Raw genomic sequence first — 24,862 nt, forward strand, 5'->3', positions numbered from 1 at the left:
TCCAAAATGGAGGAAAATCTATCCAGACCTTATGGGTCCTTGATGCAAATTTGGTCAGTATGGGTAAAGACAACTACATTCAACGTTTCAAGTCTAGGTCAATCAGGGTGGCGGATATGAGGTTTTAAGTGAGACTTTATAACAGCGCCGCCTATAGGCCAACCAGTGCCATTATTTTTTTACCAAGTTAATCATGGCCAGTGGTTTCTGTTTGCCAAGTTAGAAAAACGTTACCAATCTATCCTTGAGTTATTTGACTATGAGCAGAATACAGAGATTAACAATAGGTTTCACAGCTTCATTGTGAACCAATAAATAGAGACCTATGCCTGCTCTAGACATTCTATGTCTATCTAGTTACAATGTTGTGTTACCGTATGTTGCATTCCTCATATGTGCTGCTGGTGGAGAGACCCTAGTGTAGCGTGTTACAGAGGGTCTGGTGGTTTTGAGGGACAGGCTGGTGCTTAATCAGGCCTCTCCAGCAGGCGCCGTGTGAGGTGTGGGCTCACTGGAGGAGTGATAGAGGGAGACCCCACTGAGTCCTGGTGGGCTGGGCGATAGCAGCATGATGGATTTATCTTCCCCTTCCACATTATACTAGATTAACTCGCTACCCAAGAACCAACTGGAAACAGCTCAATGGTGGATGGCTGTTCCCACTGTGTTGACACTATTGGTGCATTGATGAGCCAGTTTTACTCAATTTCACACCTTTTTTTGTGCATTTTCATGGACAGGGTTTTCCTTTAATTCATGTGACAGAGCACCTAGTGTGGATTGTAGTTATGATGGGTCTCACAAACACGGGATAAAGTTGATTCAAGAAAAGGTAGGATGTATAAACAACTAGGTTGGCCTAGTTAATTTACTTTAATAAATTGTTAATTGTTAACAATCACCAATTGTTAATGTCACTCTTATATCCATGGTTATCATCTAGAGTCTGTTAATTTACCTAGTTTTTACTTTTTTAGTTCATAATGTTATGTTCATTATCAACCCCAGGCAGGTTTGCTGAGCCAAATATAGCTCTTATCAGCATACACAGCATGACCGTGCAATTTGAAAATGTGTTTCAGATGTCTCCCAAAGCGTAGAGTACATTATCACACGTGAAGTATAACTGAATGTGTCAAAATGCTGATGATGACAGACATGTCCCCAAACCACTAGTGCCAACATCACCATTGAGAAGAGAGAGCGGCGGTTGGATTTCATTGTGACCTCAGCTAACTCTTATACCCTTCTTTCCATCCTGGTTATCAAATCCGCTCAGCACCATGAGTTCTGCAAGACGAAAATAAATAAAGATGTGTTTACAAAGGATGCGTCTTTGCAATATCTAAGAGAGGGAAATGGACATACTTTGAGAGGATGTATTGGAGAACAGCACTTGTGATCCTGGCCTTTCTTACTCAAGCCATTACAGGTGAGTGGATCAAAACAAATCAATCACATTGGTAATATATTCAAATGAATATTGACAGAACCTTTGTAAATCATAATGGTGAAGCTCTTACATAGAGCATCTATTTCAATAATTAACAGTTATAGGTGACGGTTTCATCAAACAAAGATGTCTCTTAGTAGTGTATATTTTCTTTGTCTTAGAAATGCGAGTGACTGGTCAAACGTTGGATGTGTGTGCCACCTGTCACCCTAACGCCACCTGTGAGGAGAAGGTGGATGGTACTGGCAAAGCCTGTAACTGCATGTATGGCTTTGTTGGTAATGGAAGAACTTACTGTCAAGGTGTGTATCTCCAGGTATAAACTCAAGATGAAGGAATTACTTATCTTTTATCTAATGTGTATCAGTTGTATTCATATTATACTAGTATTTATTGATTATTTTATTATTTTACCACTATTCTTATCTCTTACAGACAAAAATGAATGTCAGATAGGAGCCAATAAGATCTGTGGGCAGCATACTGCCTGCCATAACACCTATGGAAGCTTCTACTGCACCTGCCTGGCAGGATACAGCCCTTCCAACAACATGGCCATCTTCATCCCCAATGATGGAACCCGCTGTCAGGGTAAGTTATAGCGATTACTGATGCTGAATACTTCAGCAGCTTTGTAACATTATGAAAAGAAGGGTGACATAAAAATCATTGCCACTTTGGCAGATATGATATATGATTGTGAGTCTTCTTAAGCTTTATGGACATTAACTTGATGCTAATTTAGAATGAGTGAATGTGCTACAGTCACGCACATATTGGTGCCTAATAACTGGGTACATTACCCAACCACTAACACAACATTCATGTTGGTTCTATCTAGACATTAATGAGTGTAGAGTCCAAGGGATCTGTGGTGAGGGGGGTAAGTGCACAAACATGCAGGGGTATTTTAACTGCCTCTGCCAAGTGGGATACCAGGTTCACAATGGAGCAGAGCCATTTCACCCACACCAGGACAAGGCCTTGTGCAAAGGTAAATAACATCAACCACTTGGGCTCAGTATTGTAAGACTTTTCAGTTAAATTATAGGTACAATTCTAAGATAATGGATAATAATCAGAGAGCCCAATGCTTCAAAAATGCATGTTTCAGAATCTCTTTGCCTGCTGCCTTATACTATACTGTAGCCACTGCAATAATTTCATGATTTATAGAAAATTTGCAGAATGACAGTAGTGTTATCAAAAACGATGGTATCTGTAGTGTTGTCCTTTTCTCCATGTGTAGCCATTGATTGTGGGCAGCCTCCCTCGGCTCTGAATGCAGTCCAGCTGTCAGCCACAGGAACACATTACGGCAGCGTCGCTAAATTTGGCTGCTCTGAGGGATTCTTCTGGAAAAGCGGGGAGAACTCCTCCGTTTGTGGGGCAGAAAGTGTGTGGAAGGGCCCAAGTCTTGTTTGTGAAGGTAAAATTAATTACATTTTCCCTCCTAGCATTGTTTCATTTAGATTTTTGCATTCATTCATGTATTTAACATGTGGATGGATGAGTGCTTTTTTTGTAGAGAAAAATGTTATCATGTACTGCGTCTAGGAATGGTCACTGGTCAATGTCATTGCTTTGCCTATCAGAGGTTGACTGTGGCTTGCCCCCTGCCCTCCCTCACTCAGTAATGTTGTGGGATCAGAGCACCAGGATAGGCTCTGAGGTGGTTTATCAGTGTAACTCTGGATATTACAATGTGGGAGAGGGAAATGTATCAGTATGCACTGCCAATGGACAGTGGGACCAGACATCTTTTCTATGTGCAGGTAAAATAAATCTTCTCTCTCAGCATTACCATCTGGAATCACTACCTTACATCCATAACTAACTCAGAACTTAATTAACCAAGTGCTTTAACAAATACCTCCTAGGCCATGTTGACCATACCATGAATTATATTGTGTGTCCAAAATATCAGACATGAATGTTTGCCTGATGGAAATTGCACACTGTTGTAATGCTTTCTCTTTATAGAGATAATGTGTGGTGATCCCCCTATACTGCCCCACACTGGGCAGGTGTGGAATGGCAGCACAAACCCTGGCAGCACTGTGCTGTTTTACTGTAAAGGGGGGTTTTATAGAGAGGGAGGGGGGAATATTTCCCAATGCACTAGAGATGGTTACTGGACAAAGGCAACGTTGTCATGTAAAGGTAACAGTTTTGCCACGTAATACTTTCTCACATATTCTCTTGTGAAACCTCGTTTGAGAGTTTCTGTAATCTATATGTCATGTAGGAATCATATCAGAGAGGCCAAATCTACTACCTATACAAATATCCTGGTGAATAATCTGTTATCTCAACCATTCTCTCATTCTCTGTGTAGAGGTTGACTGTAGTTCTCCCCCTGCCCTCCCTCACTCAGTAATGTTGTGGGATCAGAGCACCAGGATAGGCTCTGAGGTGGTTTATCAGTGTAACTCTGGATATTACAATGTGGGAGAGGGAAATGTATCAGTATGCACTGCCAATGGACAGTGGGACCAGACATCTTTTCTATGTGCAGGTAAAATAAATCTTCTCTCTCAGCATTACCATCTGGAATCACTACCTTACATCCATAACTAACCCATAACTGAATTACCCAAGTGCTTTAACAAATACCTCAGAGGTCATGTTGACCATACCATTGAACAATATTGTGTGTGCAAAATGTAAGATATTAATGTCTGCTTGATGGAAATGTGCAGAAATTGCACACTGTTGTAATGCTTTCTCTTTGTAGAGATAACGTGTGGTGATCCCCCTATGCTGCCCCACACTGGACAGGTGTGGAATGGCAGCACAAACCCTGGCAGCGCTGTTCTGTTTTACTGTAAAGAGGGATTTCATAGAGAGGGAGGAGGTAATATTTCCTACTGTACAGAAAATGGTTTCTGGACAAAGGCAACATTATCATGCAAAGGTAACTGAACATTTCTTACGTACACTGACAGAGATTAAATGATGAGAAATACATGGTTTTTAGCCCCCTGATACAGTAGTAGAAACAAAGCATTATTGATAAATAGCTACATGTCTTCATAAGATAAGACCTGTGGTTGAAATGAAAGTGTTGAAAGTCAAATCTAAATGTTCCTTATGCTTTACATCCAGGATACACATAATCAATTCCATACTGCTTTCCCCCTTAGAAATAATGTGTGGCGGTCCCCCTATACTGCCCCACACTGGACAGGTGTGGAATGGCAGCACAAACCCTGGCAGCACTGTTCTATTTTACTGTAAAGAGGGATTTCATAGAGAGCGAGGGGGGGATATTTCCCAATGCACTAAAGACGGTAACTGGACAAAGGCAACATTGTCATGTAAAGGTAATGTATATGACTTTGTCACATGTTCTCTAGTTAAACCTCCTTTGAGATTTTGTGTAATGTATGTATGAATCATATCAGTGAGGCCAAATCTCCTTCCTATACAAATATCCTGGTGAACAATCTGTTATCTCAACCATTCTCTCATTCTCTCTAGAGGTTGACTGTGGTTCTCCCCCTGCCCTCCCTCCCTCCGTAATGTTGTGAGATCAGAGCACCTGGATAATTAAATGATTTATAGAAAATTTGCAGAATGACAGTAGTGTTATCAAAAACGATGGTATCTGTAGTGTTGTCCTTTTCTCCATGTGTAGCCATTGATTGTGGGCAGCCTCCCTCGGCTCTGAATGCAGTCCAGTTATCAGCCACAGGAACACATTACGGCAGCGTCGCTAAATTTGGCTGCTCTGAGGGATTCTTCTGGAAAAGCGGGGAGAACTCCTCCGTTTGTGGGGCAGAAAGTGTGTGGAAGGGCCCAAGTCTTGTTTGTGAAGGTAAAATGAATTACATTTTCCCTCCTAGCATTGTTTCATTTAGATTTTTGCATTCATTCATGTATTTAACATGTGGATGGATGAGTGCTTTTTTTGTAGAGAAAAATGTTATCATGTACTGCGTCTAGGAATGGTCACTGGTCAATGTCATTGCTTTGCCTATCAGAGGTTGACTGTGGCTTGCCCCCTGCCCTCCCTCACTCAGTAATGTTGTGGGATCAGAGCACCAGGATAGGCTCTGAGGTGGTTTATCAGTGTAACTCTGGATATTACAATGTGGGAGAGGGAAATGTATCAGTATGCACTGCCAATGGACAGTGGGACCAGACATCTTTTCTATGTGAAGGTATTACATTAGTCATTTCTGTGTGGTCATGACACATTAATAACAATTACATATGATACCAACTCTTATATAACCACTATCCCCTTTTCATATTATAGAGATTGACTGTGGGGAGCCAGTATTTATATCCCATGCTAAGATGCTATGGGACCGGACATCGTTGATTGGTAGTGTGGTTTATTACCAATGTGTTGAAGGATATTACTCTACGAGTGGGAAATGTTATACTGAGTGTGGAGAGAATGGACTTTGGGAGGATATAGCAATTCAATGTGAAGGTGCATTTCTATTACCAGCAATATAATGAAGGTCTTTCAAAGACATGTGTTTTCATTTATATTCAAATGCACATTTGCTTTGTTATTGTACTGAATAACTTAAACATGTACAGTAATGTTTTTGTCTCTTTATGTTTAACCAAACAAACCTCAACTGATTTCTGTGAACAGAGTTAAACTGTGGGGCTCCACTAACCCTTCCCCATACTAACATGCTGTGGAACAATACAACTGTCCTGGGCAGTGTGATTGAGTATGTATGTAAGGATGGATTTTACCAGGAGGGAGGAAATAGTCTCTCAACATGTATATCATCAGGACAGTGGGGAATTGTTTCAATAATATGCAAAGGTACGGTAACAATATCTCACTCTGAAGCAAACCCTATTCTGCTGCGTGATCAATTGTCTGTGCGGGCACACTGTAACAGTTACTGCCGTGAACTCATTATATTGTGTCAAAGTGCTCACATTCAAATTGATGTTGTATGTCTATCATGAATGCGCCAACCTATTCTAGTAGATGTGCTTTCAGCACTTACTATTCTGTACCAGAAGGGGGTAATGTTGTATTGGGTAATGGGTTGTAAATTCATGTTTAATCATGATCATGAGTATGATGCAACAAAATAATCAAGACTAGTATTTGTGTATACTGTGCAGTGTAATCTAATATTTATGGTAATCCTCACATAATTCAATTGATCCACCTTGTTTTGACAGCTACATGTGGACCGGCCCCTGCTCTGGCCAACACAGAGGTGGTGCTGCAGAACACAAGTGTTGTGTTCCATCGTTGTCTGGAAGGATTCCACAGCTGGAGAGGAAGAAACATCTCTGTTTGTGACATCACTGGGAAGTGGCAAGCTGCCACAATGCGATGCAGAGGTATGCATTCATAAATCTGTGAACTAAAGTTCATTTGAAAAACCTTTTAGTATGTGGAAGGAATTAGTGTAGATCAGTGATTTTTTTCATTTCACTCTTTTTTAACACATTGTTTCTCATCCCTTGTGACTACCAGAAATCAAGCCTGCCATCAGCGACTTGGTTGTCTTTAATGAAAAATGTTTGCGTTGGAAAGCAGACAAGTATGAAGAAGACACAGAGAATTACAGAGTAAGTTTACCTTAATAACAAGGACCTTAAAATATGATAATATTATTGATTATAAAAAGTGCTCTCTGAACTTCCTACACCTTGACCATCATTATTTGATCTGTCTATCTGTATGTAACAGGTAGTATTTGTGGGATTCAGGGCCTATCAAAGGTCATTCCATGACAAGAGGAAGAAGCTCCTCAGCTCCACTTCAGACCACCCTGAGATCTGCCTGAACCTGCTGCCTGTTACCAACTACACCATCAGCATCACTGCACTGTCTGCCAGGTTCACCTCCACACTCACAACAAACACCAGCCTACAAGGTACACTACAAACCCCCTTGACTAACAATGACAATTTGATTAATAAATATTTGAAGATATTATGAGAAACATGGAGGAGAATATTGACTTTGACTTGGATATGAAACCCAATGTTATTAAATGTGTCAATACCTTCTAATCTTATAGTGCCTCAAGCCCCAGAGATTTTATACAGAGAAATTGAGGCTCCATTGCCCACTTTGTGGCTACGCAGATCAGCTAACACTCTGGACCCAATTAGGTAATTCATCATTTTACCTCCAACGCTCTCCCGTACTAAAAGCTGATTTTGTATCTTGAAATTTGCCCACTGAGGTCTGGCTATTACGACACAAACCCTTTTCTCTTTTGTTCCTGGGTTTACAGTTTCTACCAGGTGTTTGTGTTGCCACTGGAGGGGACTCTTGTGTTTGACTGCAGCTCTCTTAACACCCCAGACTTCTCCAGTCAGAGGAAGCCCCATGGACAGTACATCACTGCCCAGCTCTATCTGAGGGATATAGGGAAAGAGATTAACCTGACTTTGGGCGATGGACACTACTATGGAGGGTTCTACAATGCTCCTTTACAGAACGGCAGAGACTATTACATCATATTACGAGCTGTCAGTCAATGGGGAGGGGTAAGACTAACTGCTATGCATTGGAAATAAATGATATGTGGAGTTTATTCATATAAAAGGAAGGACAGTTTTGAAGGTCATCTTTAACAAATGATTATTGATCGTGCTTGTTGATCTTATAGAACTCCTGCATTAATAATTAGTCATTCTTTATGTGCCATTTGAACTATTTTCTAGGCTTTCAAGCACTCTTGTGTTATTTGGGCAAAAGTGAGAGGTAAGGGTTCCTTTTCTCATATTTAGCCCACTGTTTTGGTTTAATCAGATTGTTGTATTGATGTTGCTTTCTCTTGTTTGGCAGACATATCCTACATAATGAAGGTTTCATCACTTTTTGCTGGGGGATCAATTGGAGTCTTTGCTTTGGCCATTTTTCTGGGACACTGTTACACTTGGTAAGATCTATCCTATCCTAGTGTGTATGCCTACATATGACATTTATGGTACAATTGAAGTCGGAAGTTTACATACACCTTAGCCAAATAGATGTAAACTCAGTTTTTCACAATTCCTGACATTTAATCCTAGTAAAAATTCACTGATTTAGGTCAGGCAGAATCACCACTTTATTTTAAGAATGTGAAATGTCAGAATAATAGTAGAGAGAATGATTTATTTAAGCTTTTATTTCTTTCATCACATTCCCGGTGGGTCAGAAGTTTACATACACTCAATTAGTATTTGGTAGCATTGCCTTTAAATTGTTTAACTTGGATCAAACGTTTCAGGTAGCCTTCCACAAGCTTCCCACAATAAGTTGGGTGAATTTTGGCCCATTCCTCCTGACAGAGCTGGGGTAACGGAGTCATGTTTGAAGGTCTCCTTGCTCGCACACGCTTTTTCAGTTTTGCCCACACATTTTCGATAGGATTGAGATCAGGGCTTTGTGATGGCCATTCCAATACCTTGACTTTGTTGTCCTTAATCCATTTTGCCACAACTTTGGAAGTATGCTTGTCCATTTGGAAGACTCATTTGCGACCAAGCTTTAACTTCCTGACTGATGTCTTGAGATGTTGCTTCAAAATATCTACATACTTTTCCTGCCTGATGATGCTATCTATTTTATGAAGTGCACCAGTCCCTCCTGCAGCAAAGCACCCCCACAACATGATGCTGCCACCCCCTTGCTTCACGGTTAGGATGGTGTTCTTCGGCTTGCAAGCCTCCCCCTTTTTCCTCCAAACATAACGATGGTCATTATGGTCAAACAGTTCTATTTTTGTTTCATCAGACCAGAGGACATTTCTCCAAAAAGTACAATATTTGTCCCCATGTGCAGTTGCAAACTATAGTCTGGCTTTTTATGGCGGTATTGGAGCAGTGGCTTCTTCCTTGCTGAGCGGCCTTTCAGGTTATGTCGATATAGGACTCGTTTTACTGTGGATATAGATACTTTTGTACCTGTTTCCTCCAGCATCTTCACAAGGTCCTTTTCTGTTGTTCTGGGATTGATTTGAACATTTCGCACCAAAATACGTTCATCAGAACGTGTCTCCTTCCTGAGCTGTATGACGGCTGCGTGGTCCCATGATGTTTATACTTGCGTACTAATGTTTGTACAGATGAATGTGGTACCTTCAGGCATTTGGAAATTGCTCCCAAGGATGAACCTTGTGGAGGTCTACAATTTTTTTCTGAGGTCTTGGCTGATTTATTTTGATTTTCCCATGATGTCAAGCACAGAGGCACTGAGTTTGAAGGGAGGCCTTGAAATACATCCACAGGTACACCTACAATTCACTCAAATTATGTCAATTAGCCTATCAGAAGCTTCTAAAGCCATGACATAATTTTCTGGCATTTTCCAAGCTGTTTAAAGGCACAGTCAACTTAGTGTATGTAAACGTCTGACCCACTGGAATTGTGATACAGTGAATTATAAGTGAAATAATCTTTCTGTAAACAATTGTTGGAAAAATGACTTGTGTCATGCACAAAGTAGATGTCCTAACCGACTTGCCAAAACTATAATTTGTTAACAAGAAATTTGTGGAGTGGTTGAAAACCGAGTTTTAATGACTCCAACCTAAGTGTATGTAAACTTCCGACTGTATGTGGAATTCATTTTCAGTATACTGATAAAATCTGACTTAATACATTGCCTACTTAACTTTCTGTATCCCCTTTTCAGGTGTTGTAAGAAGACATGACAGTCATCCTGAGGACTGACTTTTTAAGTTGGGTCACACTTGGTTTATATATATTATACATTTACCTGTAATATTGTAACTGTGTAAAAATGTGTTTTGTATTGTAGTTGTTTTCTGTACTAAAATAAAGGTAAAAAAATGTTGATCATTGTTTATAGAGTTTTATTATCAGCAATATCATAAATAATATGTTCTTAAAATACACAGAAACACATGCAATACAATGCATTTAAACTTTTTACTCTGTTGGTTTGCTACATTTTTAATTACAAGTTTCGAAAAAGGCAACAGTAAACATGTCGCCCCCCCACACACACACTATAGCGCTCCCCTTGGGCATATCAGTGTAATTTTGTAAATGCCGGATCTCTATGGCAAGACACAACAATCACCCAGGTTTTGTCAAAATCGGGCTAGTGGTGTCTGAGATACCGTGTGTGACTAAAGTACAAACGGAAGGAAAGAGACAGATCCATATTTCCCTCTCCGAATTCATCGCGGGGGACAATTACAGACATCACCAGACCCAATCAAAGGGATGACTAACTCTGGAGATCCTTTAGGCCCCTTAGGTAGATCTGGGTTTCGTTTTTTTGCACCTTGTAGAATGATCTCCAGAACTCTCTAAGGCTGGATGTTTTGGTGCCGCAGTTCAGACGGCTGGTTGATTACTTTTTTACTGAGGAATGTGTTGTTTTTCATGAGCATGTTTTGTAAGTAACTTTTCTTAAATTGCTTGTAAATATTGTATGTTTTTTATTGTCAAATCAAATCAAATCAAATGAATAATGTAGGGTAAGTAACATTATATAAGGTAGCATTGTTTAAAGTGGCTAGTGATATATTTACATAATTTCCCATCAATTCCCATTATTAAAGTGGCTGGAGTTGAGTCAGTGTCAGTGTGTTGGCAGCAGCCACTCAGTGTTAGTGGTGGCTGTTTAACAGTCTGATGGCCTTGAGATAGAAGCTGTTTTTCAGTCTCTCGGTCCCAGCTTTGATGCACCTGTACTGACCTCGCCTTCTGGATGATAGAACAGGGGGTGAACAGGCAGTGGCTCGGGTGGTTGATGTCCTTGATGATCTTTATGGCCTTCCTGTGACATCGGGTGGTGTAGGTGTCCTGGAGGGCAGGTAGTTTGCCCCCGGTGATGCGTTGTGCAGACCTCACTACCCTCTGGAGAGCCTTACGGTTGAGGGCGGTGCAGTTGCCATACCAGGCGGTGATACAGCCCGCCAGGATGCTCTCGATTGTGCATCTGTAGAAGTTTGTGAGTGCTTTTGGTGACAAGCCGAATTTCTTCAGCCTCCTGAGGTTGAAGAGGCGCTGCTGCGCCTTCTTCACGATGCTGTCTGTGTGAGTGGACCAATTCAGTTTGTCTGTGATGTGTATGCCGAGGAACTTAAAACTTGCTACCCTCTCCACCACTGTTCCATCGATGTGGATAGGGGGGTGTTCCCTCTGCTGTTTCCTGAAGTCCACAATCATCTCCTTAGTTTTGTTGACGTTGAGTGTGAGGTTATTTTCCTGACACCACACTCTGAGGGCCCTCACCTCCTCCCTGTAGGCCGTCTCGTCGTTGTTGGTAATCAAGCCTACCACTGTTGTGTCGTCCGCAAACTTGATGATTGAGTTGGAGGCGTGCGTGGCCACGCAGTCGTGAGTGAACAGGGAGTACAGGAGAGGGCTCAGAACGCACCCTTGTGGGGCCCCAGTGTTGAGGATCAGCGGGGAGGAGATGTTGTTGCCTACCCTCACCACCTGGGGGCGGCCCGTCAGGAAGTCCAGTACCCAGTTGCACAGGGCGGGGTCGAGACCCAGGGTCTCGAGCTTGATGACGAGCTTGGAGGGTACTATGGTGTTGAATGCCGAGCTGTAGTCGATGAACAGCATTCTCACATAGGTATTCCTCTTGTCCAGATGGGTTAGGGCAGTGTGCAGTGTGGTTGAGATTGCATCGTCTGTGGACCTATTTGGGCGGTAAGCAAATTGGAGTGGGTCTAGGGTGTCAGGTAGGGTGGAGGTGATATGGTCCTTGACTAGTCTCTCAACGCACTTCATGATGACGGATGTGAGTGCTACGGGGCGGTAGTCGTTTAGCTCAGTTACCTTAGCTTTCTTGGGAACAAGAACAATGGTGGCCCTCTTGAAGCATGTGGGAACAGCAGACTGGTATAGGGATTGATTGAATATGTCCGTAAACACACCGGCCAGCTGGTCTGCGCATGCTCTGAGGGCGCGGCTGGGGATGCCGTCTGGGCCTGCAGCCTTGCGAGGGTTAACACGTTTAAATGTCTTACTCACCTCGGCTGCAGTGAAGGAGAGACCGCATGTTTTCGTTGCAGGCCGTGTCAGTGGCACTGTATTGTCCTCAAAGCGGGCAAAAAAGTTATTTAGTCTGCCTGGGAGCAAGACATCCTGGTCCGTGACTGGGCTGGATTTCTTCCTGTAGTCCGTGATTGACTGTAGACCCTGCCACATGCCTCTTGTGTCTGAGCCGTTGAATTGAGATTCTACTTTGTCTCTGTACTGGCGCTTAGCTTGTTTGATAGCCTTGCGGAGGGAATAGCTGCACTGTTTGTATTCGGTCATGTTACCAGACACCTTGCCCTGATTAAAAGCAGTGGTTCGCGCTTTCAGTTTCACACGAATGCTGCCATCAATCCACGGTTTCTGGTTAGGGAATGTTTTAATCGTTGCTATGTGAACGACATCTTCAACGCACGTTCTAATGAACTCGCACACCGAATCAGCGTATTCGTCAATGTTGTTATCTGACGCAATACGAAACATCTCCCAGTCCACGTGATGGAAGCAGTCTTGGAGTGTGGAGTCAGCTTGGTCGGACCAGTGTTGGACAGACCTCAGCGTGGGAGCCTCTTGTTTTAGTTTCTGTCTGTAGGCAGGGATCAACAAAATGTAGTCGTGGTCAGCTTTTCCGAAAGGGGGGCGGGGCAGGGCCTTATATGCGTCGCGGAAGTTAGAGTAACAATGATCCAAGGTCTTTCCACCCATGGTTGCGCAATCGATATGCTGATAAAATTTAGGGAGTCTTGTTTTCAGATTAGCCTTGTTAAAATCCCCAGCTACAATGAATGCAGCCTCCGGATAAATCGTTTCCAGTTTGCAGAGAGTTAAATAAAGTTCGTTCAGAGCCATCGATGTGTCTGCTTGGGGGGGGATATATACGGCTGTGATTATAATCGAAGAGAATTCTCTTGGTAGATAATGCGGTCTACATTTGATTGTGAGGAATTCTAAATCAGGTGAACAGAAGGATTTGAGTTCCTGTATGTTTCTTTCATCACACCATGTCACGTTGGCCATGAGGCATACGCCCCCGCACCTCTTCTTACCAGAAATATGTTTGTTTCTGTCAGCGCGATGCGTGGAGAAACCCGTTGGCTGCACCGCTTCGGATAGAGTCTCTCCAGTGAGCCATGCTTCAGTGAAGCAAAGGACGTCACAGTCTCTGATGTCCCTCTGGAATGCTACCCTTGCTCGGATTTCATCAACCTTGTTGTCAAGAGACTGGACATTGGCAAGAAGAATGCTAGGGAGTGGTGCACGGTGTGCCCGTCTCCGGAGTCTGACCAGAAGACCACCTCGTTTCCCTCTCTTTCGGAGTCGTTTTTTTGGGTCGCTGCATAGGATCCGCTCCGTTGTCCTGTTTGTAAGGCAGAACACAGGATCCGCGTCGCGAAAAACATATTCTTGGTCGTACTGATGGTGAGTTGACGCTGATCTTATATTCAGTAGTTCTTCTCGACTGTATGTAATGAAATCTAAGATGACCTAAGATGACCTTATTGTGTTGGATTTCTAAATATTGTGAATGTTCTATGATTTATATGAAAGAGAGGCCTTGGTCTCAATGTGATTCCTTGTTTAAGTACATTTTAAAAAGGCAACAGTAAACATGTAGTCATCCACAAATGATGCAGCACCCCGCTTGGGCCAGTCAGTGTAATTTTGCTAATGCCGGATCTCTGTGGCAAGACACATCATTCACCCAAGTTTCATCAAAATCAGGCCAGTGGTGTCTGAGATATCGCATGGGTTAGCTAGACTCATATCCTTGAGCATGTCTGCCACATTTCAGCACTCTGAGTCAAACAGATCAAGAGATTTAAATATGTGCCCATTATAGTGCTACCATGTGATCAATGTGAATGTTCTTGAATATGGTGAGTCTTGACAGTGTTTGCAACATGTGTACCAAATTGTGTGACAATATGAATATCCTTGACTTATTTATATATGTTTATGTGCCAGACCACACCCGCGTGAATGTTTATTGGTCAATAGCAGCCATTTTATTTTAGGTAATAGTCTGAAAAATATTTAATCGAGAGACCATTGTCCATAGATAACAAATATCAAGTTTCATGCATATCGGTAATTCGTTGCCAGAAGAGTAGCGTTTTAAGTGTTTTTCACAAAATGCAAAATGGCGGACCTTATGGGTCCCAGAAGGGAATTTGTTCATTGTGAGGAGAGCAGACGTGGCACCACGGGTTCAAAAGTGTATTTTCTGTGGCCTGGAGTTTTCCCTTATCTCATGACCTGGTCAGGTAATTTGTAGCCTACAATGTGGACTAATTTGTAGTCCACAATTATATTTTTTGGCCAGTTGATCCAATTGGGCCAGTTGGCCAAAAGTCTACAGGCCTGAACAAAATTTCTACTGGCCCGGACATGGTGTACATTTTAAATGCATTGGGGTCATGCAGGGCCTATAGCTTGGCATGCTTTCTCTGTATATGCAGCTATTAATAGCCTATATTTATAATAAATAAATACAAAATAATTTGGTCGGTGCTTATATTTGCCCTATTTCACACATGTGCAAGTGTGCATTAATGCACACTTGTGAATTGGAAATGTGATTTTTGCATATCCCAGCTCTCCCTGAGACACCTTTGGAGAGTGGGATTACGGTCAGGGTCTGCCATTATTAACGGCAATCCTGGAGCAATTAGGGGTTAAGTGCCTTGCTCAAGGGCACATTGATAGATGTTTCACCTTGTCAGCTCATGGATTTGAAACAGTAACTTCTCGGTTACTGGCCCAAAGCTCTAACCGCTAGACTACCTGCCACCACCTTTAAAGAGCTGTTTAATATAATAAAAAAATGTAAGTCATTACTCTATTCTTAAGAATTGCATTGCATTCATTTGATACATTTTTAGATTATTATTATTTTTTATTTTTTACATGTCAAAATAGCATGCTTCCCCTTTAAGAGAAATGTGTTCCAAAAGAAATAACCATCAGTTCGCTTGAACGTTTGCTACTTTGCAGAACGGTTCGTACTGAACTATACGTTTCCCCAAAACGTTCTTGAACAGACTTTGAGGTAGGTTTGCTCCCGTTTGGTGGGTGTGGCTTGAAGCATTGACTGACATATCTAAAGGGAAGTGGCCATGCTGACAGCGTTCCCCAACCTCTACCTGTTTACAACTGGTCATTCAGTACAGCACTGTTTCCGTTCAATTTAATGTTTCAGGATGTAAAAACATACTGAACTCAGCCCAAACCTCCAGACGAGCTTCAATGACATACAACACTCCTTCCGTGGCCTCCAGCTGCTCTTAAATGCAATTAAAACTAAATGCATGCTCTTCAAACGATCGCTGCCTGCATCCACCCGCCCGTCTAGCATTACGCCTCTGGACGGCTCTGACTTAGAATATGTGGACTACAAAACTACAAAAACTTCGCAACAAAGCATCCTTCACTCATGCTGCCTAACATACCCTCGTAAAACTGACTATCCTACCAATCCTTAACTTCGGCGATCTCATTTACAAAATAGCCCCCAACACTCTACTCAGCAAATTGGATGTAGTCTATCACAGTGCCATCCGTTTTGTCACCAAAGCCTCATATACTACCCACCACTGCGACCTGTATGCTCTCGTTGGCTGGCCCTCGCTTCATATTCGTCGCCAAACCCACTTGCTCCAGGTCATCTACAGTGGGGAGAACAAGTATTTGATACACTGCCGATTTTGCAGGTTTTTGCAGGTGTTCTTGGGGTTGTACTCATCCTTCTTCTTCCTCCAAACACGGCGAGTGGAGTTTAAACCAAAAAGCTCTATTTTTGTCTCATCAGACCACATGACCTTCTCCCATTCCTCCTCTGGATCATCCAGATGGTCATTGGCAAACTTCAGACGGGCCTGGACATGCGCTGGTTTGAGCAGGGGGACCTTGCGTGCGCTGCAGGATTTTAATCCATGACAGCGTAGTGTGTTACTAATGGTTTTCTTTGAGACTGTGGTCCCAGCTCTCTTCAGGTCATTGACCAGGTCCTGCCGTGTAGTTCTGGGCTGATCCCTCACCTTCCTCATGATCATTGATGCCCCACGAGGTGAGATCTTGCATGGAGCCCCAGACCGAGGGTGATTGACCGTCATCTTGAACTTCTTCCATTTTCTAATAATTGCGCCAACAGTTGTTGCCGTCTCACCGAGCTGCTTGCCTATTGTCCTGTAGCCCATCCTAGCCTTGTGCAGGTCTACAATTTTATTCCTGACGTACTTACACAGCGCTCTGGTCTTGGCCATTGTGGAGAGGTTGGAGTCTGTTTGATTGAGTGTGTGGACAGGTGTCTTTTATACAGGTAACGAGTTCAAACAGGTGCAGTTAATACAGGTAATGAGTGGAGAACAGGAGGGCTTCTTAAAGAAAACTAACAGGTCTGTGAGAGCCGGAATTCTTACTGGTTGGTAGGTGATCAAATACTTATGTCATGCAATAAAATGCAAATTAATTACTTAAAAATCATACAATGTGATTTTCTGGATTTTTTGTTTTAGATTCCGTCTCTCACAGTTGAAGTGTACCTATGATAAAAATTACAGACCTCTACATGCTTTGTAAGTAGGAAAACCTGCAAAATCGGCAGTGTATCAAATACTTGTTCTCCCCACTGTAGATGACTTGCAGCCACTGTATAAGTCTTTGCTAGGTAAAGCCCCACCTTATCTCAGCTCACTGGTCACCATAGCAGCACCCAACCGTAGCACGCACTCCAGCAGGTATATTTCACTGGTCATCCCCAAAGCCAACTCTCCATTTGGCCGCCTTTCCTTCCAGTTCTCTGCTGCCAACAAATTGCAAAAATCACTGAAGCTGGAGTCTTATATCTCCCTCACTAACTTTAAGCATCAGCTGTCAGAGCAGCTTACCAATCATTGAACCTGTACACAGCCCATCTGTAAATAGCCCACCTCATCCCCATATTGCTTTTTTGTTTTTTGCTCCTTTGCACCCCAGTATCTCTACTCGCACATTCATCTTCTGCACATCTATCACTCCAGTGTTTAATTGCTCAATTGTAATTATTTCACCACTATGGCCTATTTATTGCCTTTACCTCCCTAATCTTACTTCATTTGCACACACTGTATATAGATTTATCTATTGTGTTATTGACTGTACGTTTGTTTATCCCATCTGTAACTCTTGAGTTGTTTGTGTCGCACTACTTTGCTTTATCTTGGCCAGGTCGCAGTTGTAAATGAGAACTTGTTCTCAACTGGCCAACCTGGTTAAATAAAGGTGAAATAAAAAAGAATCAAAGAACGACTATGTGTATTAAACACTATTCCCGAGGAAAAACAATACTGCGTGGATGTTTTGGAGTCTGATAACTCTGAGGAGGACGTTGGGAAAAAAATATATTGGGTATTGAGTGATACCCCATTTCATTGATCCCCAATCCTTAGGTAAAGCTGTAGTGCAATATGAATGTCAATACACACAATATGCTGACTGGGGAGGTGATTTCACAGTCACTGTCCCGCGATAAGAGCTACAACGCTAATATTTGTGTAAATTCTTAACTCTTGTGTTCTGTGGGTGTCACCGAGAAGACTGATACCCCATTTCATTGTTTCACATTCCAACCTTGTTTTACATTATCTAGTCTAAATATAGCATGATTCCACCAATTGTAACCTTCTGCATCACTTTCAAATAGGTACTTTTATTTTGATGGCAAACCGCAAATTCCACTAGTGTGCCTACTGGGCAACAGGGTTAAGTTAAATGTCAATAGGCGAACAACAATTGGATTCCTAAATCATTGCTAAGAATAATGAAAATGACTGCAGTTTCTACTGGTCAGTTTTCAGGCTGATTGTGTTGGTGCTAGGTAGGTACAAAGCTAAAGCTAGCTACCCAATAAATTGCGGTCGAACAAATAATGCCTTATTACCAACGCGGTATTGTAAACACATCGTTCGTGGCTGGTGTGTGCTTGTTTACTGACTTTTTTTGTACAGCTTATAGTAGTGGTGGCGATTGGCTTGCACGTGCAAATTCAGCACACAAACCATTCTATAATAGAATTGTGTTATTTGACGTGTATCTTTTTTGACAGGCAAAGACCCAAACAGCGTTCCACACCTTTCTACCATTGTGACTAGACAGCTCCATCTAGCGGTCGCGTCGGAGGCAACAGTTGTCGACAACTGTAACGTTGTAGCAAAGCCTAAGCCAAAATGTCCTAACCTTAACCTCAATTCTCCTAACCTGCCATGTTAATTAACATAACCTGGTGCATTCGTTTTCCTAACCTGCCACATTAGTTATTCCAACTTGCTATGTAAACAAACCATAAGTGGTGACAAATCATCAATATTACCACATCTGCGGCTCTGGAGGAGAGGGACCAATGTACCGAATTTCATGACTAGGTTAAAAGGGATGAGGAGCGTGACCTTTCTAAATTTATATTTTCAATCGCTTGTTGTAGCGCCACCATCTGGCCAATGACTGTAATGTCGTTCAAATGCCGGATCCAATGGCAAGACGCATCATTCGCCCAAGTTTCGTCAAAATCAAAATAGGGCAAGTGCTGAGATATCGCGTGTGAATGTACGAATGGGACGAACGGAAGGACAGACAGAACGAACAGATCCACAGTCCCGTCCCGATTTAATCGTAGGGGACAATTAAATAAATGCAATACAAGTGCTATACAGTATCTTATAATAGATGAGAATTTTGAACATAGGCTCAGTGGAATAAAGTAATTAAGAAAACATGCTTTAAAGTATTACTTAAGTATTTTTGGGGGGGTATCTGTACTTTACTTTACTATTTATATATTTTTTTACAACTTTTACTTTTACGTTTTACTCCATACATTTTACCTGACAACCCACCCAAAGTACTCCTTACCTTTTGAATGCTTAGCAGGACAGGAACATTGTGAAATTCATAGACTTATCAAGAGAATACATCCATACTGCTTATGTTTTGGAGGACTCACAAATGCATATATAGTAAATATTGTCTGAGTGTTGGGGTGTGCCCCTGGTTATCCATACATTTTAAAAACAAGGAAATATTGCTGTCTGCTTTGCTTAATAGAAAGAATTTGAAATTATTTTGATACTTAAGTATATTTTAGCAATTGAATTTACTTTTGATACTTAAGTATATTTTAAACCATATACTTTTAGACTTTTACTAAAGTAGTATTTTACTGGGTGACTTTCACTTTTACTTGAGTAACTTTCTATTGAGATATCTATACTTTTACTCAAGTATGAAAATTGGGTACTTTTTCCACCACTGCATAGTCTTATAGGTTTTCTATTATGCACAAAACTACAATATTTCATGAAGGAAAGATCAGCTTTCAGTGATTCAGTCATACTTCTTAGAATAATCAAATCATTGAGCTCAAGGAAGCATAAAAATATAATTATAAGTGAAGAAGGATGGTAATAACGAGTATAGTTAATATGTCATTCTATTTTATTTTAAATATTGCAGAAAAAAACTGTTTACATACAAGAAGTATACAAACAGACAATGATAACATATGCAAATGACAGATTATACAAAGACCTTAAAAGATGCACACATATTGATTGTTTTAACAGCTTTCTTTTTAGAAGAATGTAGAATGGTCTTAATGTACTGTTTGAAATTATAGAAAACACAGAAGAGTTTTTTTATTTGTGAATTTACATTTATGAATATGACATTTTTCCATTAGCACAATTCAATTCGATTTATGAGGTAAAATTATTCGCTGGGTAATACTTATGGATCATTCTGAAAGAGGCCTCTTTGACCTTGTTAACAAGCAGCTATTTGTGTGGTTATAACCAGACTTTTTTCCAACAGATATTATTAACAAATGTATTCCAGTAACTTGTGACATAAGGAATGGATACAATATCCCTTTGAAATAAAGCACATATAGATCTGTTGTTCTGAGGGAGCAATGAGAAACACATTTTCCCTATTGGAGAGTCAACTGGATTAAGCGAGGGTAGGTCAGTCAAGAAGGTGAGGTCTGGTTACACCTCTAAACAACATGAGAGTTCCAGATGGAAATATGTCATTCTATGGATGGGAGGTCCTACTTGTGATGTCATGATTTTCTGTCAAGTGAATGTCACGAGAGCATCGAAAGGTGAGACTGAAGTGAAGAGGTTCTGCATGTATTTATTTTTAGATTAAGGGAGGCCTTAAAATCAAATTGTAATCAAGTGCACTGATAAGCAACATGTACATAGAGGATTTTTTTGCTGGCGTTCTATAAGAACACCCCCTTGTCCTCCCACCAATTTGCGCGCTTCACCCTCATGCGAAAATGTTTGTAAACACAGAAAGCGGGTCTATTCAAAGCACAACAAAGCCCAATATCAGGGTTTTAAAAATACAGCCTGGGAATCTGTTCAATTGTCATTTAAATTATTTATATAGGCCTATCCATTGACTCTAGAAGAATAATATAACATAGCTACATTTTAGCTAAGCACAACTGTCATACCCTTTCATAGCAGAAAATGTTTTTTATTAATCGTAAACAAACCGATGTAAAGAGCTATACATTGCTCTTCTAATTATGTTTGAAACTATCATGTGGATGCCATGGACTATCAGCTGTATACCAGTGGCAGGGTGGCTGTTTTGTTGTTTTTCTAATCCCAGACTGTAGCTTTAAACAACCCAAATTGGGTCTGACCTGTGGTGTTGAAAATTGTCTCTCCTATGAGGAGTGTCAAATTTACATCTGTCTGACCGAGAGGACTGATATGTCAATTAAGCAAATCCACCCACAGCCTGAACACTTGTGGTGTGTGTGCGTGTGCATGTGAGTGAAGATATGTGTATTTGTGATTTTAGCGACTGAAAAAAAATAGAGAGAGAGAATGGAGGGGCTACATTTCCACCTCAATCATCTGTTGGACTCCTGGTACAGGGCAGTTTCCCAGCCCTGTGGAGGTAGAGAAGGGGCTGCACCAACCCACACAACACAGCCATGTTGATGCAAATACTGGGAGCAATTAATTCCACCCTATTCGATTGATCAATCAGGATGACAACCACTAGTAATGGGATATAGTTTACTGCCACAGACGTCATGAGAATCAAAATGATCTTAAAGGCCTTCATCTTCAAGTTATTTCCAGACTCCTTTTCACCGTCCCCCGGCCCAGGCTTTTTAAGAGCTCTGAGAATTGAGAGGCAGCAGAACAACATTACCAAAAAGGGAATCAGGAACAAGACCAAGATCCCATAGTGTGGTACACGAGGATAGAAGATTCCAAAGACCACAGAAGAAACCAAAACTACAAACCAGACTAAACCGCTACATCTCACTCTGTATCTTAGGGGTCTGTACTTTAAGAAGACCACAGGGTGGACCACCGCCAGGTAGCGCTCTACACAGACACAGCACTGGAACAGGGGACGACAAATCCAGATAAAGCCCCACATGAAGGCCACCACTTTTCCAAGAGCCACCTCAGGGATGTAGGTGTATACAATCGTAAGTGGGGTACCTATGCAGTAGAGGATCTCAGTCATGCTCAGGTTAAGGGGGAAGATATCCGCAGCCACCCCAGACCCAGTCAAAATCAGCCACACCACCCAACTGTTAACAGGAAGGCCAACCACAAAGTTGGTGACATGGAAAACTGAAAAAATATACATTGAAGAGTAGTCCAGTCCAGTTGAGTTGCTATAGGAGAGGTTGGGGACTGCAAGGTGTTCATTGTCAGTGGTGTTCATTTCCTCTTTGGTTGTAGTCTGGTTCGTCTGAAAAATGACATTTGGAGTATCTGTGGACATGAAATCAAAATGGTGGCCAGGATTTTATAGCCCCTGAAATGTGATTTAAATCATATTATAGGTTTCAACCCCATTACAGCTGGAACACCACCCACGTTGCTTCCGTTTGTGTCCCTGACTGTGTTCTCAAAGATTTCCATCACAGACATTTTCAGTGGATATTGATGACATTAATTCAAATCTGTTGTTAGACTATATGGCTGAATTATGCACCTTCTTTTTAAATAAAATGGCTCTCAAAAGTCAATTTCTCCTAATTTACGACAACATACTGTACTTTGTCCTCAAACTTGTCCAATATGTCAATCATTTCTGAATTGGCGAGCATTTCAGAAGTGAAACAAAGGAAAATGTTGAAGAAAAAATACAATGACGAGCCATGACACAGCAATATACTCCATTTGTCTCGCACTAATCATTAATTATTTGAAAATAAACTCAAACAAACCTTGGCTGACGGAATGTTCTTCTCTTTAGTAGTGATGAAAAACTTTTCCTTTGTTTTATCTGTTGTATTCGACACAGAGTCCAAACACCTGTGTTAGTTTGTGTGTTTATATTCCTGCAGCAACTGGCTCACATAAGTGCAAAGCATTATGTCACCCAATACTGTCGGCTATTTAGTCATGCAAATACAGCATTACATGACCAATATCCATACTTTAAGGCTGCTTCTCTGATGTGACCAATGTATTAAAATTATTACAATTATACATAGCAAGTACTACTTGGATCTTGACTCTACAGTCGTGCTCTACTTTTGTTTGTCCCCCTCCAGGTCTGAAGATGGGTGCACTTTCTCAAGTCATATTTTCGCAGCAGTCAAATACAAAGCTCTCGACTATACTTTTGGGGCGAGTTGGCTACTTAGGCCTTTCCCCTCTGTCTAAAGCCTGTGTGTTAGCCAATGATTTATCCACAGTTTATTATTTCTAGTAAACATAAATTAGTGTTGTGTATTGTTACCAACCCTGGGTTCAAATGCTCTATGAAATATTTTGCTTTATCCTGCCTGGAGTGCCAGGTGGGCAGGGTTTGGAAACAATACACTACAACCAAACTCAATCTAGCACAGCTAAAGTATAGTATTATTTAAACCTGGCTGTTATATTGCATTCTTGTCTCAGTCTATAGGCTTCTACTAGTCTCAAGTTGACCATAAACTGGCTGGCCTTGCCGATGCCCTACCATCTTTGCTGCAGTGACCTTTACCCTCACACTGGTAACCCCCCTGAGGTCACCTACAGGAAACCATGGAGCAGAGGTAGGATGAGTGACTCTTTTAATTGACATAATCTGCCCAAATCTACCTGACTACCCAGCAGTTCTACCCAGCTGGCCAGCAGTTTACCCTATTCCAAGTATTTTTAAATGTAGATATAAATAAATTTCAATGTATATAGCTCAACAAAGATTTGAAATATTAAGATTATCTATAGGAATGAGTCTAAACATTCATTTAATCGCATCAGCAGTGGTTAGATAAGGACTCAAAGACAATTGTTTCCTATTCCTTGTTTTGACAGGAAATGTAATTTCCTCCTGCAAACTGTTTGTCATTGGATCTGTACTAGATGACTTGTGGACTAAAGGACAACCAACATACTCTCTTGAAAAGTAAACATTTTATGTACCTAGGCTACTGTACACCTACAGTATGTGTGTTTAAATAGAATCAGAATGCTTGAAGTTCAATGGAGTTGACAGCTGGGAAGTTGCTGAAGGACTTGAACGTGCTTCAGATATCTGACAGGGTTTTCATGATGTCATTTTTCAGTTTTAGTCTGACCCAGGTGAGAGGGGATCCTCTGGAGGGGAGCTCCAACCCCAACTCACAGCTTGATGTAGATTAAGCATTGTGGCTTCCAAGAGAGGCTAGGAAGGACAAGGGACACTTTGTCTGCAATGAATACTTTAGCAAGAGCGAAAGAGCCCAAGGCATGAGGGTCAGATCATAGGACAATGTTTCGATGCAAATATTCCTACACTGTATATCAGTCAATGTAATTTCCCTGTTATTGGATGAATAACGATAAAAATATCTTGATTTGTCTTTATTGTGTACTCAAACATACATGACATATCCAGCGATATCCTTTCCTAAGGTACCTGATATAAGATGTGTCTATGTCAATAGGTGTAAGTTAAAAGAAACAAGTGGCACAATAACTATGTAGACATGTGCTGATCTAACCAAACCTGCATTTTTGTCTCAGATCTTGTCATACCAGAGGAGGTGCTGTTTTTCGATCACTTGTCACAGCTCAAGAAAAGTCTGCCCTCCTTGAAATGTAGTTAAGTGAAAAAATCCAAATAGAAATCAATAGGCAATAATCAATTCATGAGTTACACTGAGTGTAGAAAACATTAGGACACCTTCCTAATATTGAGTTGCACACCCCCCCAATTTGCCCTCAGAACTGCCTCAATTCTTCAGGGCATGGACTCTACAAGGTATTAAAAGCGTTCCACAGGGATGGTGGCCCATGTTGACTCCATTGCTTCCTGCAGTGTCAAGTTGGCTGGAGGTCCATTGGGTGGTGGACCATTCTTGATACACACAGGAAACTGTTGAGAGTGAAAAATCGAGCAGCGCTGCAGTTCATGACACAAACCGGTGCGCCTGGCACCTACTACCATACCCTGTTCAAAGGC

At 41.4% G+C, this 24,862-nt stretch overlaps 2 protein-coding genes across 9 annotated transcripts; both read left to right on the forward strand.

The window, feature by feature from the left end:
- The first annotated feature begins 435 nt into the window (after positions 1-435).
- On the forward strand, positions 436-10,241 carry LOC139410743 (sushi domain-containing protein 1-like). 8 transcript variants are annotated; one of them, XM_071156198.1, is made up of 20 exons: positions 598-832; positions 1,280-1,432; positions 1,615-1,755; positions 1,889-2,044; positions 2,295-2,447; positions 2,703-2,882; positions 3,049-3,228; positions 3,437-3,616; positions 3,792-3,971; positions 4,191-4,370; positions 4,600-4,779; positions 5,094-5,273; positions 6,620-6,784; positions 6,921-7,015; positions 7,137-7,323; positions 7,471-7,564; positions 7,690-7,945; positions 8,123-8,162; positions 8,247-8,340; positions 10,080-10,241. In XM_071156198.1, exons 2-20 carry the CDS (start codon positions 1,378-1,380, stop codon positions 10,096-10,098), a joined length of 2,715 nt encoding a protein of 904 aa, XP_071012299.1. In that variant the 5' UTR covers positions 598-832; positions 1,280-1,377; the 3' UTR covers positions 10,099-10,241. The 8 variants fall into 8 exon arrangements, with proteins under 8 accessions (XP_071012306.1, XP_071012299.1, XP_071012304.1 ...); XM_071156199.1 differs by lacking the exon at positions 598-832 and having other exon boundaries at positions 1,130-1,432; positions 3,831-3,971; XM_071156200.1 differs by lacking the exons at positions 598-832; positions 3,049-3,228 and having other exon boundaries at positions 1,130-1,432.
- Positions 5,305-6,449, forward strand: LOC139410745 (sushi domain-containing protein 1-like). The gene is made up of 3 exons (XM_071156206.1): positions 5,305-5,619; positions 5,718-5,897; positions 6,069-6,449. The coding sequence occupies exons 1-3, from the start codon at positions 5,379-5,381 to the stop codon at positions 6,395-6,397; spliced, it is 750 nt and encodes a 249-aa protein (XP_071012307.1). The 5' UTR covers positions 5,305-5,378; the 3' UTR covers positions 6,398-6,449.
- Positions 10,242-24,862: the final 14,621 nt, after the last annotated feature.

This window comes from Oncorhynchus clarkii, chromosome 6 (genome assembly GCF_045791955.1).
Source record: "Oncorhynchus clarkii lewisi isolate Uvic-CL-2024 chromosome 6, UVic_Ocla_1.0, whole genome shotgun sequence".
NCBI lineage: Eukaryota > Metazoa > Chordata > Actinopteri > Salmoniformes > Salmonidae > Oncorhynchus > Oncorhynchus clarkii.

Bases quoted from the DNA above. Each gene is read 5' to 3' on its own strand.
- LOC139410743 (XM_071156198.1), top strand. From the start codon at position 1,378: ATGTATTGGAGAACAGCACTTGTGATCCTGGCCTTTCTTACTCAAGCC. The intron at 3,972-4,190 runs GTAAAATAAATC...TTCTCTTTGTAG, and splicing joins GACATCTTTTCTATGTGCAG to AGATAACGTGTGGTGATCCC. The intron at 7,565-7,689 runs GTAATTCATCAT...CTGGGTTTACAG, and splicing joins AACACTCTGGACCCAATTAG to TTTCTACCAGGTGTTTGTGT.
- LOC139410745 (XM_071156206.1), top strand. From the start codon at position 5,379: ATGTTATCATGTACTGCGTCTAGGAATGGTCACTGGTCAATGTCATTG. The intron at 5,620-5,717 runs GTATTACATTAG...TTCATATTATAG, and splicing joins GACATCTTTTCTATGTGAAG to AGATTGACTGTGGGGAGCCA. The intron at 5,898-6,068 runs GTGCATTTCTAT...TTCTGTGAACAG, and splicing joins TATAGCAATTCAATGTGAAG to AGTTAAACTGTGGGGCTCCA.